The 24,239-nt window shown below is 39.4% G+C and overlaps 1 protein-coding gene across 1 annotated transcript in view; it reads right to left on the bottom strand.

Moving 5' to 3' along the window:
* The window catches only part of RXFP1 (relaxin family peptide receptor 1), a 128,440-nt gene that overhangs the window by 70,352 nt on the left and 33,849 nt on the right, over positions 1-24,239 (bottom strand). The window contains 1 exon segment of the mRNA XM_047799240.1: positions 13,497-13,634. Within this exon segment, the coding sequence (XP_047655196.1) occupies positions 13,497-13,634 (138 nt within the window).

Here is a 24,239-nt window from a genome sequence, read left to right as displayed (position 1 = left end):
TGCTGCAAGCTGTGGTGTAGGTCACAGATGTGGCTTGGATCCACTGTTGCCATGGCTATGGTGTAGGCCTGCAGCTGCAGCTCCAATTCAGCCCCTAACCTGGGAACTTCCATATACTGCAGGTGCGGCCATAAAAACAAAACAACAATAACCCTACCCCCCCAAAAAAATCCTAAAGAATTAACATAATAAAATTATTTTAACCTTTTTCTAGGCCCCAGAGATGATTTAATCAGTTTGTATTTTTCCTATAGAATTCCAACTTTTATGTGACACTGACTTTAAACATTTAGCTGTTATTATTGGTTACCTATTTTCTATTGCCGGTTTCATATCTGTTCTTGAGGCTCTTACATCAGCATTTTGTGAATTGTATAAAAATGTATTTGATAAGTAGAAGTGGTCACTAACTTGGATTTAAGTTCATCATTATGGTTATCCATGGAGTCAATGAAAATATTGCAAATCATTAAGATATCACTAAAAATAATTTAAAAAATGAATTAATTTTTATACTACTGTTACGATTTTTTATGGATTTAGAAATGTTATAGACAAAATGTATGAGTAAGAGAAGTCATTTGACTCTGGATATACGGAGCCAGGAATTATTGTTATAGATGAGTTTTTGTGTGTCCATAGAGCAAGGATGGAAAGGGTCTGAAGGACCTTGGAAAGGGCAGCCAAGGATGGACAAGTGGCACTCAAGTTCATGGTCATGCTCCTAATACGTCCACCTGGACCTCAGAATACAGCAATGGGACTCAGGTGAGCTGACAAGCATTGCAGAGATCTGTCTCTGTGGGTAGTATTTCACTGCTGCTGTGACATTCAGGAGATGGAGGTTGGGTGACTGCCAGAAGACTTTGCTTTTCCTTCACTCAGGTCCTGTAGCAGGCTCTATATTACCTGAGCTTCTGCAAGTGACCTATTTAAATTTGCTGCATTTTTCCCAATAATAGAGCAGTGCTTAAAATTAAAATTATGGGGGTCAGTGCCCTTTGTCCCTCACCCTTGCCTCTGGCCCTTCTCTTTTAAAAAGGTTCACCATTTATGGTGTATTTGCAACACTTTAGTCCAACAAATCCAAATGATGTCATTTTTTTTAAATATATTTTTTAAATTTTCCCACTGTACAGCAAGGGGGTCAGGTTATCCTTACATGTATACATTACAATTACATTTTTTCCCCCACCCTTTCTTCTGTTGCAACATGAGTATCTAGACAAAGTTCTCAATGCTATTCAGCAGGATCTCCTTGTAAATCTATTCTAAGTTGTGTCTGATAAGCCCAAGCTCCCGATCCCTCCCACTCCCTCCCCCTCCCATCAGGCAGCCACAAGTCTCTTCTCCAAGTCCATGATTTTCTTTTCTGAGGAGATGTTCATTTGTGCTGGATATTAGATTCCAGTTATAAGTGATATCATATGGTATTTGTCTTTGTCTTTCTGGCTCATTTCACTCAGTATGAGATTCTCTAGTTCCATCCATGTTGCTGCAAATGGCATTATGTCATTCTTTTTTATGGCTGATGTCATTATTTATGCTGCTTCTCCTCTCTGTCTTTCTTTTTCTTTTTCTTTTTACTGCTGTACCTGCAGCATATGGAACTTCCTGGGCCAAGGGTTGAATTGGAGCTGCAGCTGCAGGCCTGTGCCACAGCCACAGCAATGCCAGATCTGAGCAGCATCTGTGATCTAAGCCAAAACTTTCGGCAATGCCAGATCCTTAACCTGCTGATCAAGGCCAGAGATTGAACCTGAATCCTTACAGAGACAATGTAGGGTTCTTAACTTGCTGAGTCACAATGGGAACTCCCCCGTCTCCCTCTCAGTCTTTCCTCTTCACCTCACTGTACCTCAACACACACACACACACACACACACACACACACACACATACACACACATGAAAATCAAGAGAAAGAAGGAGAAAGAGAGGTGATGGAGAATTTGAAAATTCAGGAGGAGTTCCCTTCATGGCTCAGTGGTTAATGAACCCAACTAGTATCCATGAGGATGCAGGTTTGATCCCTGGCCTTGCTCAGTGTGTTAAGGATCTGGTGTTGCTGTGGCTGTTGGTGTAGGCCAGCAACTACAGCTCCGATTCAGCCCCTAGCCTGGGAACATCCATATGCTGTGGGTGTGGTCCTAGGAAAAAAAAAAAGAAAATGCAGAAGGAAACAGAACAAGACTACTTGTATTTCCCCAAGTCAGAGCATATATTTTTGTGGGGAGATCTCTTTTTAAATAGCAACATCTTCAAACAAACAAGCTTTTTAGAAATTACCTTCCTTCCTGCCTTCCCAAAGCATTTTCTTCTTCCCACTCATTACTTCCTCTCACCAGAAGTCAGGCATGCAGCACACAGGAAATCTAGCCATAATTGCCAAGTTGGAAAGTTAGCATTTTTGAGAAAACAGCTTTTGGTATATGTGTTTCTATATTTTAATTCCTATATCCTTTATATTTTAAGAGTGCGTGGGGGCAGAGAACAGAATGCTTTTGTACTTTAGTTCAATACTTTAGTTTCCCGCTGAAATTTGACTTTTCTTGTAGTAACACAGACTAAGGAGCATGGTACTAAGAAGATATTACGTTAGGGGATATGGCTTCTAGTATATGTTTGCAATGCAGACAGCATTGATTAAATAGATATATATTTACTAAAAATTGTTTTTTTTTTTTTAAAAACTAAAACATGTAATAATCCTCAGAATAGAAATGAATGACATGGACCAAGAAAAATCTGGCTTTGCATCCTGCATGAACTCAATAAGTATTTGCTAATTCAATGAAAGAATGGATGAACGGGTTTCTGTCCTCAAAGGCATGTCAGAGAAAACCCATTCTGCCTTATGTTATAATAAAATCTGGGAACTGGGGCATTGAAGAAAAACACAGATTTCCAGGCTCCTCTACTGGAGAGTCTGATCTCTTTGGTCATTATGGCGTCTAGGGAATCTATGTTTTCCTTAAAGCAAGTTACAGAAGAACTGCATTATGGGATATTCTCTGATGCAAGCCCTTTTCTCACTGCAGTGGAGGGTGGCCAGATTTACTAACAGACAAGTTCTATCAATCAAAAGGAGCCAATTTCTATTCCTTAGTAAAACTACTGATTGTGAATAAGAGTAATGCAAGTGGTCCCTAGTTTAAGGGAACTTTGCTCATATCTCATTACATTTATTGTAATCTGCTTCATACTGTGCCTATTTATATAGATATTTTATCTCTTTACCAGAATGTGATAGGAATTAATCTTATCAACCTATGTATTTTTATTATCTTAGTGAGTTCTAAGGTACTATTTCTTTTTCTTTTTTTGGCCATGACTGGCATGTGGAAGTTCCTGGGCCAGGGATTGAACCCAAGCCACAGCAGGGACAACAGATAACACTGGATCCTTAACCCACTGAGCCACCAAGAACTCTTCTAAGGTGCTTTTTTTTTTTTTTTGCTTTTTAGGGCCACTCCTACGGCGTATGGAGGTTCTCAGGCTAGGGGTCTAGTTGGAGCTACAGCTGCCAGCCTACACCACAGCCACAGCAAAGCCAGATCCAGGCTGCATCTGTGACCTACACCACAGCTCACAGCAACAGTGGATCCTTAACCCATGGTGAGGCCAGGGATCAAACCTTCCTCCTCATGGTTCCTAGTCAGATTCGTTTCTGCTGTGCTACAACGGGAACTCCTAAGGTAATTTTTTTTTAACCATTCTCTTATTTATTTTTTTTTATATAATGGTTTTTTATTTTTTTCCATTATAGCTGGTTTACAATGTATTTCCATCCACAGATGACTGGATTAGGAAGATGTGGTATATATACACAAAAGAACAAAATAGTGCCATTTTCAGCAACGTGGATGGAACTAGAGACTCTCATACTGAGCTAAGTAAATCAGAAAGAGAAGGACAAATACCATATGATATCACTTATATCTGGAATCTAATATACAGCACAAATGAACCTTTCCACAGAAAAGAAAATCATGGACTAAGTACTAAAAGGTACTTTTAATATAGTTAAAATAGGTTTCTTAATGGCTCTTCTAAAGTATATATGTTATAGGATTCAAGCCCACTTCAAGGAGATTAAACCCAAAAGCCTCTGGCCATGTCTCATTGTAATGCCCCTTCCCCCACCTTGACCAGCCTGGGCTGCTCACTCCCTGGTAGAGAATGAATGTCACCCATTCCTCACTGGCCTCTATGTAACCTGTTCTCCATGCAGATAAGGTGTCTGCTCAAGACCAGTCAGAAAATCAAATTGGGTCTCTACTCAGGTCCACACTGTGGGATATAAAGACTATTGCAGAGTGAGTCAGGCCCTCTTTTTAACCTGTGCGCATGTGAGTCCTCTCTCTCCCTCTGTGAAAATGCACTTTCACTTTAATAAATTTGTAAAAACTTCTGCTGTTCTAATGCTTTGCTATGATGACACGAGGACTGAGGAAACTATGAGATATCATATAAAATAACAAATCATTATTTTACTTGCACCAAGTATTAATTATAATTTCGTTTCATGGAAGAGTGGGCTAGACACATCCCTTTCCTCCATGTTCTCAGATTTGCCTGGCATTGGATGGATGTCAAGGGATGAGGTCTGAGCGAGAAGGGGAGAGATCAGTTTCTTGAATGCACTAGCTTGTGATGGTCCTATATTAGGCTTTCCTTCAATAGTTTCCCAGGACTCTCCTCAAGAAGAGGAGTTCTGTGGTTAAATATACTTGGGAAATGCCACATCCTCTATCCCTCCTTGGAATGAACACTGCATGCTATTATGATGAAAGGGGAGCTTTTGAAGAAACATACTCAACTTTGTTGAACCTTTTTCATAGGCCATCTTTGAATTTGAGGAAGTGTTTGCTTTTGCCTTTGCACAAGAAATGTCTAGATGAGTAGTGTTCAAATGCAGATCCAGGACAGCAGTGTCAGCATTGCTTGTGGATATCAAAGAAAAGCAAATGCTCGGGTCGCCTCCCAGGATTATTAGTTAGAAACTCTGCAGATGAAGCCTGGCTTTCCATGTTTTAATGACCCCTTCAGCTGATCCCATGTCTGCTACATTTTGAAAATCACTGCTCTTGATTAATCACTTTCAAGGTGTTCTGAATTCGGTAATAAAATTGTCTGCATTGGGAAGTGAATCATTTTAAAACTTTAACAGGTGTGACGTTCACCTGTGGTGTTAAAATGCAGATTTCTGGGCCCCACTCCAACCTCTTAGATCAACATTTCTGGGACTCTGCACCTTTCACCAGCCCACTGGGACACTGCTGTGTCAGAGCATGCTTCCCATACAGCCCTGTGGATTGGCAAGGCAACTCCTGGGTGCCTTTGATGTTTGGGTTGTAAATATTCAGCAGGTGAGGGACTCTAGAGTGAGGAAGCCAGAACTAAAGAGGGCGCCGTGATTCTTTGTTAAATGGTCTACACTTTTATGAAACCAAAGGCATACATCCTATATGTGTTTATTCATTAAAGAATGCATAGGTAGTTAATTTATACAGTTTGAATTTATGCTAAGCCGAGCATCCTTAATTCTCAGATACTTACTCAACTCTTAGCACCTATTCTTGGGACACAATGGAGCATCTTTTTGTCAGAAAGTAATGATCCCCAGAATAGAGGTGCCATGGCCATTACATAGACATTGTATGTCACATGGCCAGGCAGACCAATTCATCAAACCAGTAGTGTGAATTTGAATTTGAATGAAAACAGTTTGCTGCACAGAATGCATATGCATCTCTCTGGGCCTTTTGTCCCTCTAGAGGCAACTCTTTGAAAAAATTAAGGGTGTGACATTATCCTGGGTATATTTTAAAGGAAATTGAGACCACTATAGAAACTGCCTTTTGGGTTCTATCTTGTAGGAAGTGTTCTGAGCTGAAAGTCTTTGTGGAGTTAACTCAAATGTCATGGAAACATTGTTGGATAAACATAGATAAACATATCTGAGGTGAAAATGGGGTTTGTATTTATAGAAAAGCCTAGAGTTCAGCTACTTAGGTATTTCCAATGTTATTTTGAGAAGAAGAAATAGAAAACAAATGGCTATTTTTGAATAGACAATGCATAGTTGTGCATTAATGCACATATTTATGACCTGTATAACTTTCCTCCTGTTTTTTTTTAACCTTAAAAAAGACAAACCACCAGCTTTAATGGAATATTCTACAACGAGAACAGCTGAATTCTGCACCAAACTCCTTGGCATTGCCATCACTCTGACAGCTGTGTAAAAAACTGTATTGAGGAAATGAAGTTAGTGTTCCAGAATTTTAAATACAGGACCAATTAAAATTAGTTAGTGTTCCAGCATTTTAAATGCAGGCCCCATTAAAAATTAAAAGAATCCTTGGCTATACTTCAAACATTCTAATAAGCCTATTAAAAAGTATATATCACTGCCATCACACCCATAAATAAATACAGTTTGTCTAATTCTCATAGATTAGTAAGTGCCAGCCAGTGATGGGCATATATTTAGGGGTATGAATAAAAGGTTTTATTTTTTTTCCTTGAATTCCTTGCACTCTACTCTTCTTATAGCAAGAGGCTAGAATTTGCCACTTTCTTTGCCTTGGAGAAGGGAGACCAGAGAAGTTTGCTGATAACGAAGGGTCAAATTCTTAGTATTTGATTGTCAAAACACTAGATTTAGACACTGGTTTCTAAACTGGGCAAAAGTCTTGGAGCAGAGAGGGAGACGGGAAGGGTCTGCCCGGGCTGAACCAGGAGGAAACCAGAAACTTGTCATCTTTGTTAGATCTGCAAAGACCCTATTTCCACATAAGGTCCCATTCTGAGCTTCCAGGTGGACATACATTTTGAATGGATGCTAACTTACAGCATCACCCAAAATGTTTTGGAGGAGGGTTCCATTTTCCCTGTGGATCAAAGAAATACAAATATGGAAACAGAGTGACCAATGTCTTCATCCTTTTCCTGCAGACAAGCCTGTCAAAGTGCAGAGCAGGGTAATGTTCAGATGCCACAGTGAGCATCTGAAATTGGGTGTTCGTGGTAGAATGAATCAACCCACTTCCAACAGGGGTGTGAGGTTGGTCTAGTGTGACTTTGATGGGCTAGTGTGACTGTGATGGCTTAGTATGACTGTGCTGGGCTAGTGTGACTGTGATGGGTTAGTGTGGCTGTGATGGAAAGACTTATTTGTACAGCTATTTTTTTCTAATACAGAAGGAGTGCTAGCAAATTCCAGCCGGAAATGCAAAGAGTTCCTTCTAAATAAAAATCTGGATATAATGAATACATTTTATAACATCTGAGAAGTTGATGCCCTTTAATATTTCATTTTTACTAGAGTTAGCATGCAGTTAGGACAAAAATAATTCCCAAATGAGAGTCCTTACCTTTAAAATTTTTTCCTTTTTCTTTTCTTTATTTTGTAATGGTCGCACCTACGGCACATGGAAGTTCTCAGGCTAGGGGTTGAATCGGAGTTGCAGCTACTGGCCTATGCCACAGCAACAGCAACAGCAAAGCCAGATCTGAGCTGAATCTATGACCTATGCCACTGCTTGTGGCAATGCCCACTGAGCAAGGCCAGGGATCAAACCCAAATCCTCATGGAAACTAGTTGGGTTTTTAACCTACTGAGCCACAACAGGAGCTCTAAGAGTCCTTACCTTTTTGTAATTAGGTTCACTTGGCATTTACTCAGACATGGTTTCCCGAGTATCTAAGAGTTTTAACTGAAACAGTGAAAAGTCCCTACTTTTTTGGCATGTCATTGTCCCAATAATACTGCTCTAATGACACTTAGATTTGTTTAGACAATCCGTGATAATACAAAACTAACAATTCTTTTTAAACAAAATTAGGTTATATTATAGCTCAATACATGGGAAGTTGGTTTAATTTTTTTGATGGTGTTTCATTTTTTTTTTCAGCCACTTTGTTAAAATCTATTACCACTGTATCCATTTGACATGTTTCTCCACTTTACTAATTATTATTAGTGTCGATATTTAAATAACTTAAGGGAATAAGGAAAGAATTTTGGAGCCCTTTTTTTAAGGATGTATCTTTTAAAAGGTTTAGTTAAGAAAAAAATCCCTTCTTTCATCAGAACAAGATTCATTTGATAATATACTAAGCTGTAAATGATCATCTAAAAGTGATTTTTACCTATGGGTTTTTCTTTTGTTTGTATCAAAGACACTGTTTTTTACGTGATTGCAAATGTATTTGATGCTGCTTATTCAATATGCATGAGATTTACATATTCTGAAAAGAACCAACTTTCTGGCTTAATTTAATTAGCATTAAGCAAGATTTAAATATGGATGTCCTATAAATGAACAGCCCGGGGAAAATAAATTATCCAGATACTATAAAACGAAGGAAAAACCACAGCTGGTGAAGGAAATGAAAGTAATGAGGAACAGGGAGAAATAACTACATCTCATAATTTTTATCACCTGGACTGTAAAGATGGTGTGAATTCTGACATTCCTCTTGGGAAGTTCCAACCTACTGGTGCACAGACAGTGGCAGCATCTCAACTCGCCACCTCTGAGGTTTTGAGTGTAGTTCAATTTCTTGGTATTTTCAGATGACCGCCACTAGTAGGGTGTTGGTTTTATAGAAACTAAGCAAATTGACAATGATGATAATAACGGGTTTTGTTAGTGAGTTAGATACTTGCACACCATGTTGTTACCTTGCTTCTGGTTTAGTTTTGCTGTGCTTCCTGGTTACCATACCTCCCTTATTTTCTGCTCACTTGGTTTAGGTCAGTGGTTCTCAAAATCCAGAGTGCATGTGATTGAAGCAAAGTGCATACAAAGATGCTGAGGAGCCATTGGCAGAGTTTCTGATTCCACAGGGCTCAGTTTATGCCTGAGAACCAGCATTTCTAACATCTTGGTGTATGATGAGTTTGGTCATGAACTACATTTGAGATCTGCCAGCCAAGATGAATTTCAAGAGGGTTACGTGATTCTGGCATAAGAACACCAGGAGCAATTTAACATAGTATTTGTTACAAAGACAGGTCTTCATAAGAGTGGGTTATGATTTTCCCCATATTTCCAAAATTGGACTTGTGGGTTTTCAAATGTTTATATTTTTAAAAATTAATAGTTTAATTAATTTTTGTCTTTTTAGGGCTGCGCCTGCGATATATGGGAGTTCCTAGGCTAGGGGTTGAGTTGGAGCTGCAGCAGCAGGCCTGCACTACAGCCACAGCAACACTGGATCTGAGTTGTGTCTGTGACCTTCACCACAGCTCATGGCAACACCAGATCCTTAAGCCACCGAGCAAGGCCAGGGATCAAACTCAAATCCTCATGGATGCTGGTTGCATTCATTACTGCTGAGCCATGACAGGAACTCCTAAAATGTTGATAGTGGTGAGTAATGAAGATTTTTAAAAGAGCATACTATTTTTTTTGTCTAATAATTTAATTAATAAAAATTTAAAATATTAATTGCATTTCAAATGTCACCCATATTTTTAATAAATTGTGTCAGTTGATTAAATAAAATGCTGTGTTATTTTCATATGCCAATATTTAAGGTGTTTATATGCACATGTAGCTAGAACTTGTTATTTAATCCATGCTCTGAATATTTCTTTTTCATAAAAGTGGCACAAACCATTCCCCGCTCATGTCAGAGATCCCTAGGAGGACATATTATCAGGACCTTGGAATACATTCTTTATATTACTTTGTCTCAACTTGCTTCATACTTTCCTTCAGGTCTACAAAGTGGCTTAAGGATCCAGTGTTGCAGCAGCTAGAGCATAGGTTGCAAATGTGGCTTGGATTTAATCCTTGGCCTGGGAAACTCCACATGCCATGGGTGTGGCTGAAAAATGAAAAAAAAAAAAAAATCACCAGGATTCAGACTAATGAACATCCTTAAGGGCCAAATATAGGAATCCGCATAATTTATCTCCCCTGACCCCAATAAACCAGTTTACACTTTCAGGAAATGGGGGAAATCTTATTCATCTCCTAAATAATTATCCCAGAATTAAGAGGACACACACACACACACACACACACACACACACACACACACACACACTCACCCCTTCATATACATGTAACTACAAAATCAAAGTATCAAAAAATATCACTTCAAATATCTGCTGCTGTTTCCATAAGATAGGTAAACAGAACAATCATGGTTGCTCCTGGAAATATTTAAATTAACAGATAGAACATCCTAAGGTCATGCAGGTGGACACTCTTGGGTCACAGGGAGTTAAGATTCATGTCTGTGGGAAAAGCAAATAAATATAATACCAACTGTGGCAGAGTTTGCAAGAGTGGCTGCAGTCCATCCTCCTTTGGTCTCAGCTCCTTGCGCTTGACTTTGAGACCCTCTCGGCAGGAGAAGGCTCCATTTCCCAGGCTGGAACAGGGCTGGCCTTGTGACCTGCTTTGGGAGGGATGTGGTGGAAGGGCTGGTGTCCCCTATTGTCCCAGCCCAGGTTCTGGGCATGGTGATAATGCTGACTCATGGATGACCGCAGGAGCACTGAGAAAACTTGCCCGAGGCCAGAAGACTGTGCAACTGATCTCAGCTGAGCCCAGGTGGGATTGCTGACCCACAGGAACTGAGGTAAGCCAGAGAGCTCCTAAAACGGCCACAGCTGACTGACATATCAGCCAGCACTTATGGGGGCTCTATCAGGTGCTCTGCCAAGTGTCTTAGATACAGCATCTCACAGAGTCCTCTCAACAGCCCACGGGACACAGACAGTCTTATCCCCTTTTCACAGAACATCTCGCTAGAATTTATGCCCAGATCCCTGGAGCCTGATCTCAAAACTCCAATGCCATCTTGCCTCCATCGGAACCTGCTGGTTAGTAGATCCTAAGAAACTTCCACAGCTTAAAGGATTTGTGGATGAAGAAGGTCACCTGTCATGCCATTAAACAAAGGATGTTGCAGCTATCAAGCCCTCAGCCACTGCAGCTGCCCCACACTGTGCACCCTGGGGGAACTCAGGGTGGAGAAAAGAGGACACTGGCCTTAGAGAGCTGAGGTGCATATCAAAGGGATGATTTCAGTGAGTCCAGACTCTTGCATTTTCTCATACATGGAAAAGCACTACTTTCATTGTCTGGTTTTCTTTAATTAGCAATGACCTTTAGATATTCCAAATACCTGTTTTTTTGTTTGCTTTGTTTTGTTTTTGCAAAACTCCTCTATATCCTGGCTCCTCCCTTTCCTCTTCAGAACAGTCCCTCAGAGCTAGCTGGGTCCTATCTCCTTGACTTAAGTCCTCAGTGTCTTCACAGAATAAAACATAATTCTCAACTTTTAGTTTGTGCAGTTTTTTTCAGTCAACAGCTTATTACTTTCAGGATTGTTACTTCTTTACTAGGTCTATTTATTTATTTTTGCGGAGTTCTCAAGCCAAGAATCGAATCTGCACCACAGCTGTGACCCAAGCCTCAGAAGTGACAATGCAGGATCCTTATCCTGCTGTGCCACAGGGGAACTAACTCCCCCCCCACCACTGGTCTTTATAAACTTAGCACTGAGGCAAGACTTCCCAAACCCTCTCTTTACCACCCTTCCCCAAGCTACTTTTGCAGGTAAATTTACTGCTCCTCCTGCTTCCTGCTTCCTGCTTGTTGCCACCATTCCAGTTGGTGGGGTGCACTCCTGTTACTGTGTTTAAAATTGCTAGCAGCTTGAGGGGGAAGAGTTTGGCGGTGGGAGAGACACTCTTTTCATAATTAAAAAAATTGTGTCGTATCCAGTTATTTTTAACAAGAAGGTATCTAAACTTTTATAGAAGAAGACACATCCACATGGCCATCCAGCTCACAGGCAATTATAGCTTAAGCCCACCAGTTTTGATGGTGTGCTCACATCTCAGTTACCACCACCACCTAGAGACAGTTCTCCAGATGGAAAAGTTTCATTATTTCCAGGCAGTGTCTTAAAAAGTCCGTAATACTTGAGAGAGTAATAATCGTAAGCTCTCTCCAGGGTATCATCTATTTATGCAGCACTTAGAATTTTGCACGTTTTGTCCTCCAAAAATAGTACTTTATTTTCCCATGAGTGAGAAATCTCATTATTTCCCATTATTAACCAAAGCCCATTTTTTTTTTTTGCCAGCAACTCAGATGCAGCCAATTCAAGTTCTTTTATAAATTTGTGTTTCTGAGGCTTCAGAAATTTGAACAAAATCCTAACCAAAGGTCAAAATTTTCCAGATATTTTCATTGTCCCGAAGCCCTACTTGTTTGTTATATAAAGTCATACATATGGTTGTTGGTTACCTTACAGGAAAGCTGGACTTACTGATTTTTGTGTCTTTTAGGAGATCTCATTTTTCCTTTGTAACTGTAATAAGCAAAATATATAAAGAGCAGCAGCAGCCAGTGTTTAACTGGTGCCTGCTGTATGCCCGTGAGCTTATAATCCTTTACATTTAATCTGCCAAATTCTCTTAGGGTAGGTACAGTTCTTTTTTCTTTTTATAGCTGCACCAGTGGCATATGGAAGTTCCCAGGCCAGGGGTTGAATTTTAGCTGCAGCTGCAGGCCTACACCACAGCCACAGCAATGCCAGATCCAAGCCACATCTGCGACCTACACCACTGCTCACGGCAATGCCAGATCCTTAACCCACTGAGCGAGGCCAGGGATTGAACCCGCAACCTCATGGTTCCTAGTTGGAATCGTTTCCATTGTGCCATGATGGGAACTCCCTATTTTCTATATAATAGTTTGTATCTGCTAATCCCAAACCCCTAATTTTCCTTTTGGTAACCATAAGTTTGTTCTCTATGTCTATGAATCTGTTTCTGCTTTGTAAATAAATTCATTTGTATCACATTTTAGATTCTACAAATAAGTGATATCATATATTTGTCTTTCTCTGAGTTACTTCACTTAGAATGATAACCTCTAGGTCCATCCATGCTGCTGCAAATGGCATCATTTCACTCTCTTCAATGGCTGAGTAGTATTCCATTGTGTGTGTGTGTGTGTGTGTGTGTGTGTATCAATCTTCTTTATAAGATTGGGTATTTTGAGCTAATGAGACATGTGTAAGATTTTTTTAAGTGACATATATTTTGTATTTCAACTTAGTTTTCTCTTTTCCCATTTCTCTATTTTCTGAGAGGTCTCAGTGACTTAACCCCAATCCTCCCACCCTTGGCCCTGCTCTGACTTGACCTTCATCATCCTACCCTAGTCCTGCCCTGACTTGAACCTGGTCTTCCTGCCCCTGATCCTGCCCTGACTTGACCCTCATCCTCCCACCCCTGATCCTTCCCTGACTTAACCCCCATCCTCCTGCCCCTGGTCCTGCCCTGGCTTAAGCTTCATCTTCCTGCCCCTGGTCCTGCCCTGACTTGATTCTGGTCCTCCTGCCCCTGATTCTGCCCTGACTTGATCCCTATTCTCTTGCCCCTTGTCCTGCCCTGACTTGACCCTGTTCCCCCAGCCCCTGGTCTTGCCAGGACTGGGAGCTGCACTCACCACAGTTGTCCTCGTCAGCCTGGTTCCCACAGTCGTCCACACCGTTGCAGTGAAGCAACTGAGGCAAGCACTTGGTGATGTTCCCACAGGGGAAGTAGCCCAGGGCGCATGTGACATCCTGCCCACTCCCAGGAGCAACTGTGATGAGGGAAGGGGACAGAGAGTTTACACAAAGGCACCACCAGGAGTGGTTCCGCCCACATTCCCCAAAGTTTCCCTCTTCTTATCCTGGCAGGTACCACCATCCCTGCAGCAGCCTCAACCTGAGCAGTAGCCTGACACCAATGATTTTTCCAAGAACTTTCACCTCTAAAGGATGGTCTATTCCATATCCCTAGAAGATGCCAGGATTCTTCTCTTTGCTTTTCTCATGTTACCCACCTGGCATATCCTCATCATCCCTTTTTTTTCTATAAAAAGTATGCCTATAATTTACAGCCCTCTCTCTTTCAAAAATATTTCAGTCTTTTAAAAAATCAGGACTCTTCTGCATTGGCTCAGCCTCAAGACTTTTCTGATGATGGGGGAGGAAGAAGACGAGGAGGGTGATCTGAAGGCACTGCCTGGGCTTGGTCATATGTGGGGTGGTTCTTGAAGTCCTGTGCCAGGCTTCGGGCATTTCACATGGGTAAAACAGAGTTCCTGCCTTTGTCGCACTGGCTTCTTTCACCTTGTAACGTGCATTCCATGTTCCTCCATGTCCTTTCGTGGCTTAGTAGTAACTCACTTTTTTTAGTGCTAAATAATATTCTGTTGTCCAAATGTACCCTAGTTTATCCATCCATTCACTTAACGGAAGGACATCTTGTTTGTGCCCAAGTTTTAGCAATTTTGAGTAAAGCAGTTTTTTGGTGAGGATGGACATAAATTAACTGTGCCATTTAAAAACCTGAGATTTGGAGTTCCTGTTTTGGCTCAGTAGGTTAAGAACACAATACAGTGTCCCTGAGGATGTGGGCTTGCTCTCTGGCCTTGTTCAGTGGGTTAAGGATTCGACATTGCTGCAAGCTGCAGTGTAGGCCAGCAGCTGCAGCTCCGATTTGACCCCTAGCCCTGAAACTTCCACATGCCCCAGGTACAGCCATAAAATGAGGAAAAAAAATTAAAAAGCTGAGATTTATGTAAATCAAAAGTTATTGTAGAATCCAAGATAACTCTGTTGCTTATTATCCTTACTAACTTTGTAAATATTTGAGACTTTCTAGAAAAATTGTCAGTTATAAAGAAATAAAAACAGAATAGTTTAAATGGTCAATAAAGCTAATTGTGTAAAAACATAATTGTCTGTCATCAAAACATAAAAAGAATAAAAGTGACGGTTTCCCTTTTAAGATGCAGTGGGAAATTTTAATAGCAGGGCAAATGACACTCTAATAGGGGAGCAATCCACCTATGTCAGGTTTTGCCTGCCCTTATGTGTTTCAGAGTGCGCACCATTGGTTGAAGGAAATAGTCAAGTCTATGCAATAATAAGCTTTTTGTAAATAGTGTTCTCATTTGATAAATTATTTAAAAATTAGTTGTCAATCTTTCCTCAATAAATTGATTAAAACAAAGTCAAGATAAAGGCCTTGTATACCACAAGATGTCATAGGCAGAACATCATACACTTCAGACAACTGAAGTGTGCATATAAAGAGATTGATCTTTGTTGAGACTGACATATCTTTGTTAATTTTTTAATAGCCAACTTTAAAAATCAAGGGTTTCAGAAAAATTCTTTGATGAATTGTAAGGCTTAAGCTACAGTGACTGTTTGAAGACATTTTAACTGGACATACCTGCCCATACTTTCATGCTGCTGTTTTGAACATTCTTCTCTGAGTAACTTACTTTTATGAATAATATGCTTTCATGTCCTGTCTTTAACATTTCTATTTAGAGGCAGATATAGTTCTTTAATGACTGTGTCCTGAAATTAGTCCTACATTTTCATAACATTATGATTCAACAAATATATTTGAAATCTTAGTGGAGTTCCCATCTTGGCTCATTGGAAACAAATCTGACTAGGAACAATGAGGTTGCGGGTTCGATCCCTGGCCTCACTCAGTGGGTTAAGGATCTGGCATTGCCGTGAGCTGTGGTGTAGGTTGTAGACAGCTTGGATTTGGCGTTGCTGTGGCTCTGGCATAGGTCAGCAGCTACAGCTCTGATTAGACCCCTAGCCTGGGAACCTCCATATGCCACCGGTGCGGCCCTAAAAAAAAGACAAAAGACAAAAAAACAACAAAAAAAGAAATCTTAGAGATTTTTAAAATAATTTTTTTAGAGATGAGTTCAAACTTAAAGAGAAGTTGCAAATACAGTATAAAGAATGTTTACCTCACCTTAAACCATTTGAAAGTAAATTCCTTTGGAAAAGGAAAATTTATGGAAAAATCATGTTCCATACCCCTAAAAACTTCAGTGTGTGAATAGTGCTGAAATGAACATAGGTGTGCATGTATATTTTTGAATTACAGATGAATATTTTAAGAAGATGTGGTACATATACACAATGGAATACTACTCAGCCATAAAAAGAACAAAATAATGCCATTTGCAACAACATAGATGCAACTAGAGATTCTCATACTAAGTGAAATTAGGTAGGGAAAGATGAATACCATATGCTATCACTTATATGTGGAATCTGGCACAGATGAACCTATGTACAGAACAGAAACAGACTCACAGACATGGAGAACAGACTTGTGGTTGCCAAGGGGGAGGGGGGAGGGAGTGGGATGGACTGGGAGTTTGGGGTTGGTAGATTCAAACTATTACATTTAGAATGGATAAGCAATGAGGCCCAGGGAAATATATCCAATCTCTTGGGATAGAACATGATGGAAGATAATATGAGGGAAATATATCCAATCTCTTGGGATAGAACATGATGGAAGATAATATGAGAAAAAGAATGTATATATATGTATGAGAGGATCACTTTGTGTACAGAAGAAATTGGCACAATACTGTAAATCAATTATACTTTAATTAAAAAAAATTTTGGTGTGTATTTCCTATAATAAAGGTCATTTCCCTACTATACGGACATTCTCCACTCTAGACCCATCAAAATTAGGAAATGAACTTTGATACCTTACTGCCATTTAAAGCTCAGAACCCATTCAAGTTTCACAAATTGCCCCCCAAATGTCCTTCATAGTAAAGGATGCATTTCACTTTCACTCCTTGCATGATGTTGTTATAGTTCTTTAGTTTCCTTTGGTCTGAAATCATTTCTTAGTCTCTCCTCATCATCCATGACCTTGTCACTATTGAAAATTGCAGGTTTGGAGTTCCCGTCGTGGCGCAGTGGTTAACGAATCCGACTAGGAACCATGAGGTTGCGGGTTCGGTCCCTGCCCTTGCTCAGTGGGTTAACGATCCGGCGTTGCCCTGAGCTGTGGTGTAGGTTGCAGACGCGGCTCGGATCCCACGTTGCTGTGGCTCTGGCGTAGGCCGGTGGCTACAGCTCCGATTCGACCCCTAGCCTGGGAACCTCCATATGCCGCGGGAGCGGCCCAAGAAATAGCAACAACAACAACAACAACAATAACAACAACAACAAAAAGACAAAAAAAAAAAGAAAAGAAAAGAAAAGAAAATTGCAGGTTAGGGAGTTCCCACTGTGGCTCAGTGGGTTAAGAACCTGGCTAGTACCCATGAGGGTGCAGGTTCAATTCCTGGCCTTGCTTATTGGGTTAAGGATCTGGGTAGGTTGCAGATGCAGCTTGGATCTGCTATTGCTATGGCTGTGGCATAGCTTGCTGCTGCAGCTCTGATTTGACCCTTAGCAGGGAACTTCCATTGCTGCAGTTGCAGCCCTGAAAAGAAAAAAAAAGGAAAAGAAAAAGAAAAAGAAAAGAAAATTGCAGGTGAATTATTTAATAGAATGTCCTGAATTTTGGGTTATTTCATCACAATTTGATAGAGGTTATGCACCTTTGGCAAGAAATTCACAGAGGTGAAGCTCATTTCACCCGGTCAGGCAGTGCAAGATTTGATTTGTCCCATTCCTGATGATGGTCACTTTGGCCACTTGATCAAGGTGATGTCCCCCAAACTTCCCCACTCTGAAGTTAGCCTTGGGGATTACTAAGCATTTGTAGAGGGTTCTTTGAAACTATGTAAAAATCTCTTCCCTTGCTGAAGGTTTTCCCCTGCTCTCTTCCAAACCAGGAGGAGTCTATGGCCATACCACCCTGAACATGCCCCATCTTGTCAAACCATGAGGAGAAGAACCCTTATATCTAGAGAAGGAAAGCTAGCACCAAAATGAGTCAGCCCAAGCAAACCTACTTTTCTTCCATTGATTTCCCCATATATTAACCTCCTCACAATTTACCATCCTTAGAAGCTCAGGCCCCCTTTCCTGTGTCCTCTTTGTTAAAATGGTCTAACCACTTCTTTGAGTTTTCTTATCTGTGGAGATGCCATGTATGTACAACTAAAAATATTAACATCAATAACGTTTCTAACATTTTCCTCCCTGTTAACCTGTCTTTTGTCATTTTTTTTTCTTTTCAGGGCTGTATTTGTGGCACGTGGAAATTCCCAGGCTAGGGATTGAATCAAACCACAGCCACAGCGAGGCCAGATCCAAGCCACATCTGTAACCTACACCATAGCTCACGGCAATGCTCTATCCTTAACCCACTGAGCGAGGCCAGGGATCGAACCTGTATCCTCATGGATACTAGTTGGGTTTGTTACCAATGAGCCACAACAGGAACTCTGTTTTTTGTTTTTTTAGGGTGGCACCTGAGGCATATGAAAGTTCCTGGGCTAGGGGTCAAATCCTAGCTTCAACTGCTGACCTCCACTACAGCCCTGGCAATACCAGATCCAAACTGCATCTATGAACTACATCTTACCTTGTGGTAATGCTGGATCCTTAACCCACTGAGAGAGGACAGGGATTGAATTTGTATCCTTGTGGATACTAGTTGGGTTCTTATCCCCCGAGCCACAATGGGAACTTCTCTTTTGTCACTTTGGTTTGCAGGTCCTCTTTACAGGATGTGATACTTTCTTCCCCAGCTCCCTAGTTTATAGGTGGCTAAAAGGCACAGTTCTGGTGATGAGAAATGGTAGCAACCTGCTGAGGAAGTTCTGAGGGGGTTGGCTTTCTGTTATAAGAAAGGATGGAGCAGTTACCCTGTCCTCAGCTTCTTCCTGCCTTTCACATGTGTGAAGTGTGGCGCTGCAGCAGTGGTCTTGCAGCTGCGAGGTAACAAGCCTTCCTGTGAGGCCAGGAAAACTCACAGGGATCTGAGAAATGCTAGCCTTGAAATCATAAGGCATTTCTCCTTATGTGAGGAAAAGAAACATCTACTTGTTCAGGCCATGGTAGGTCATATTCCTCTATTTTGCAAGAAAATGCATTCCTAACTTACATGTCAAGAACCTCAAATGTGTCCTTTCCAGCCTTTTTCCAGACATGAAAAAATCTCACGTTGGCAATTTGTGAGGATGGTTGAATGAGTAAGTGAAAGCCTAGTGGGGCTTGGGGGGCAGGAGTAGCAGGGGCCCATGCTCCCTGAGCCTCACTGGTGAACTGCCTACACTTACTCACTTTCAAAGTTGGCGGGGTTAGCACTTTCTGTTGGGCTGTTTAGATCAAGAGGGAATAAAAATATCACAGAGCTATCAAATCTTTCCCTGGCATCCAGTTTACTGGAAGCTCCAAGGGAGATAATTGGGAAATAAAAAGACAGTTTAGGGTATGAAGAGATTGTTGATACCGACATGCAAATGAAACTTTTGTATGATGTACTCCCTGTAGCAGGATGGTCTCCGGCAATCCTGCCAGACTCATCATTACAGACAACTGGGTAGCCACATCTGTACAACTGAAAGAGTAAAAACCAGAGTAAGGCTTTACCTCTGTTTACTTCCCACCGACATTATTGTAACTTTCCTGGACTAGAGGAATGGGGCTTGCCTTTATTCTGTGGAAAGAAATCCTTAATGACTAAAATAACTTGTTTGCATTTTATAACTTAGTTTTACATTGTCCATAGTTCTGAGGTTTCTTTGACCTGATAGTAAGCAGTTTAATTTCATTTAACAAGTTTATTGCAATTCACTACTATTAGTGCAACAGAGGTACTTAAAAAAGGATTGTAAGAATTCTGTATGGATATTATTTCGCCATTGGAAAGACAGCTTGGTGTCTTGGCCATAAATGGATTCTTGCCTTCTTAGTTTGCATGATATACTCTTGCTCTTCATATTAAAATAGAAAAAAATAGCATATATTTGTTGTAGGGCTAGAAATCATGGTCACTTGTTTTAATATTGAATGTATAATTTGTATATGAGATTATTTTTTAAAAGCACATCCACTTCTGGTGGAGCCAATAAAAATCCCAGTGTTGGGAATCAGTACACTGAAACATCTATCCCTCATATGTCACCTCCTTAGATCTGTGACCCTTGGGCCATTTTTTTTGAGCTTAAGTTCCATCATCTGGAAAGTGAGTGGTTCAATAGTATTAAACATGACTTAATGGAATTAGGGCTTGGGGAAGGAGCTTTAGAGGTTCTGCAAGTCCTTGAATAGAACTTTTTAAAAATGTATTTTAAACTAAAAATATGGTGATAACAATACATATAACTGTGTTACATATATAAGAATTCAACACCACGTTAATGGAGGAAACCAGGTTAACTTCTCTCTACATAGATCTTGAATAACAATTCTTCCAGGTCTGTTTAACTGAAGAACCGCATTGCAATGTGAGTTTTTGTTTTAAACTAGGACCATTTACAACTCTATGTGTGCATAAATGTTTGTCTTGATACTGAATGCATAAATTTTGTTGCACCTGATATTACTAGAGTTGTAATATCATACTCATAACCTCTAGTTCAAAATTATTGTGTTCATTAGCTTGGCCTCTTTATTCTTATTGATTTGTTCTTTAATAAATACATTTTCTAAATGTGTTGAGAAGTTTTAAAACTACTGATCACCCAACTTGCTTTTTCAATTATACTTTTACCTGCCTTGGCTTTTGTGTACCCCCAAACTCATTTTTCTATACATGGACAGAATTCATATAATTCATCTAAATTCAAGATTTCTTAAACTTTAAAAATCTGTGCCTGGTTTTGATGATTAAGTATATTTTACAAGGATATTTCCTGAGATTCTGATGATTTCCCACAGAGGTGAGCATATACCTTGCTAAAGATTATATATATATATTTTAAAAAGTATAGTTGATTTACAACATTATATTAAATTTATATGTACAGCATAGTGATTCAAAATAGTTATGGATTTTACTCCATTTAAGGTTACCACCAAATAATGGCTATATTCCTTATGCACAATGTACCTCTTATATCTCATATCTCATTTATTTTATACATAGTGGTTGTACCCTTAATCTCATACACCATCTCATCTTTCTCCCATGATAACCACTAGTTTTTTCTCTCTTTGATGATAACCACTAGTTTTTTCTCTATATTTGTGAATTTCTTTCTGTTTGTTATATTCATTGATTTCATTTTTTTTTAGATTTCAAGTGTAAGTGATATGGAGTATGTGTCTTTGTCTGACTTATTTCACTAAGTATAATATCTTCCAGGTCCATCCATGTTGCAGCAAATATCAAGCTTTGATTCTTTTTCATGACCGAGTAATATTCCATTGCATAAATATCACATCTTCTTTATCTGTTAATGGACACGTAGGTTGCTTCCATGTCTTGACTATTGTAAACAGTGCTGCTCTGAACACTGGGGTGCATCTATCTTTTCAGATTATTGTTTTCATTTTCTTCAGGTATACATCCAGCAGTGGAATTTCTGGATTGTATGGTAATGCTATATTTAGTTTTTTCTTAGGAAACTCCATACTATTTTCCATAGTGGTTGTATGTTTACATCCCACCCAACAGTGTATGAGGTTCCCTTTTTTCAACATCCTTGTCAACATTTGTATTTATAGTCTTTTTTGTGATATACATTCTGACAGGTATGAAGAGGTATCTCATTGTGGTTTTGATTTCCCTGATGATTAGTAATGTTGAGCATCTTTTCATGTGCCTGTTGACTATCTGCATATCTTCTTTGGAGAAATGTCTATTCAGATCTTTTGCCCATTTTTAAATCAATTTCTTTGTTATTTTGATATTGAATTTTATGACCCTTTACCTATCATATAATTTGCAAATATTTTCTCCCATTCAGTAGGTTGTCTTTTTAATTTTATTAGTAGTTTCCTTTGCTGTGCAAAAGCTTTTAAGTTTAATTAGGTTCTATCTGTTTATTTTTGCTTTTGTTGCCTTTGCCTGAGGAGACAGCTCTAAAAAATATATGTCAAAGTGTGTTCTGACTATAGTTTCTTCTAGGAGTTTTATGGTTTCCAGTCTTACATTTATATCTTTAATCCATTTGGAGTTTATTTTTGTGGATGGTGTGAAAGATTATGTATCTTTTGTGGCTCCATACCAACAATGTCAATTCTATTTTTTTTTTTTTTGTGCTTAAGAAAGGAATAAAGAATAGCATTTTGGAAATAAAAACTTATTCAATTCATTATGTTAAGACATACATGCCTTACTCTGTCTATTCCTCAACTCTGATAGGCTACTCTTCACTGAGAATCTCTGTTTAGACGGTTCTGTGTTGTTTGTCTCTAAATACGGGATGATCTAGTGATTACTGGATGTGAAAATCGACTTGGGTGTGTGTGTGCGTGAATCTGCAGATATGCACACAGCAAGCTTTAAAGCACAAAGGCAGAGGACAGTGAATGGCTTCATTTGAATCATTTTTTGCTTCTTTTAAAATTAAGTTTATTTAGTCCTCAATGTGATAGCAAGCTCTTTTCAGATAAGTAGTAAATAGATGAGATTGAAAAGTTTAAGAAAATGCGATTTTGTGAAAATATTGTTACGCTTACCCCACAGGGAAAATAATATGACATAGCAGTAGACATAGCTCTAGATAAGTTTTTGAAGCCTTTCTAATCACAATAAATGAAGTGTTAAATATATCTGGATATATTTACACACTGTGTATTTGTTGAGGCACTGGGACCAGGAAATTAATAATTTAAACAGAGACCGAATAGCAAAGACTCAGAACTGTAGTAGAACACTTAGAAGAATGATACAAAAGAGCCTACTTATAAAACAGGAAAAAAAAAAACCCTCACAGATTTAGAAATCAAATTTAGGGTCACCAAAGGGGAAACCATGGGTGGAAGGGATAAACTGGGAGGATGGGGTTAATGTACACACTACATAAAACAGATAAACAACAAGGACCTGCTGTATAGCACAGGGAGGTCTACTCAATATTCTGTAATAACCTGTATGGGAAAAAATAATGGATATATGTATATGTATAACTGATTCATTTTGCTGTACAATATGTATATGTATAACTGATTCATTTTGCTGTACACCTGAAACTAACACAATATTGTAAATCACCTGTAATTCAATAAAATTAAAAAAACACTTAGCAGAGCTCTGGTGATGCAGGGGATGATCAATGGTGGTGACAACATAGCATTGGCTCTATCCACATGGTGTAAGTTAATGCTGAATATTAGTATAAATGCATCTTGCTTTTAGAGATACCTGAATTTAAATTTTTGTGATTACAGTTTTTTTTAATTTGCATTCTCTCATCTCATACAAAAATCATTCATAATTCAAGAAATTTATAAATAGTTTAAAAAATGCACCCTATGAGTTCCCACTGTGGTGCAGTGCGTTAAGAATCTGACTTCAGTGGCTTGAGTCACTGAGGAGGTGCAGGTTCAAACTCCAGCCCGAGAACTTCCACATGTTGTGGGTGAGGCCATAAAAAAATGCACTCTAACTGAAAAATCACTCCAATGCATAAGAACTTAAATATTATAGTCAGAATTTGTGCAATTTGGAAAAAAAATGCTTAATATTTTAATTGCAACAGCAGAAATATTTTTGATGAGGCACTTAACTCTTCCTTCTCCTGGAAACCCTTTGAGATTATTAAGTGGATGGAAAAAACAGAGGAACAGTCCTATATACTGATTGCCAAGTGAGACACTGTACTGAGTGAAAATTAGCAACTTTTTTTTTTTTTCTGTCAGAGATTGAATTATTGTCGTTCCCCATGACTAAAAAATGTGCATGTGCCTTGTCTGCATTTCCTGGGTCTGTGTGAACGGTAGTGCCCAGAGAAGGGAAAATTGCTCCAGACTTTGTGCAGGGATCACAGCTTCTCTTTAACTTAACTGGGTCCCAATTAACTGAAGGGCCAAAGTGAATGAGGAAGTACAGTAAAGCATTTTTATAACATGGTTTTGAAGAAATGGCCCTCATTTCCATATAGTAAGGTAATCATGCTGTGGCTGGCTATCATTTTTTGGAGGGAGACATGATTTGTCCTGGGTTGTATCCAAATCTTGAATCCCTCCATCAGAACTAAAATCTTAAGGGTTTCAATAAACACGCCTTGGAAGCTAAGTTCCTAATGATTTACCATTAATGGAATAAAACTTAGGTTTTACTTTTTGACATACCTTGACAGACTCTCACAAGCATTTATGATTGTGTCTAGGGAGCTCATTTTCTTTTCTTTTTTTTTTTTTGTCTTTTGTCTTTTTGTTGTTGTTGTTGTTGTTGTTGTTGCTATTTCTTGGGCCGATCCCGCGGCATATGGAGGTTCCCAGGCTAGGGGTTGAATCAGAGCTGTAGCCACCGGCCTACGCCAGAGCCAAAGCAACGCGGGATCCGAGCC

This window comes from Phacochoerus africanus, chromosome 10, assembly GCF_016906955.1.
Source record: "Phacochoerus africanus isolate WHEZ1 chromosome 10, ROS_Pafr_v1, whole genome shotgun sequence".
In the NCBI taxonomy this organism is placed as follows: Eukaryota; Metazoa; Chordata; class Mammalia; order Artiodactyla; family Suidae; genus Phacochoerus; species Phacochoerus africanus.
Note: the sequence above shows the minus strand (reverse complement) of the source record. Positions and strands in the feature narration are given on the sequence as shown.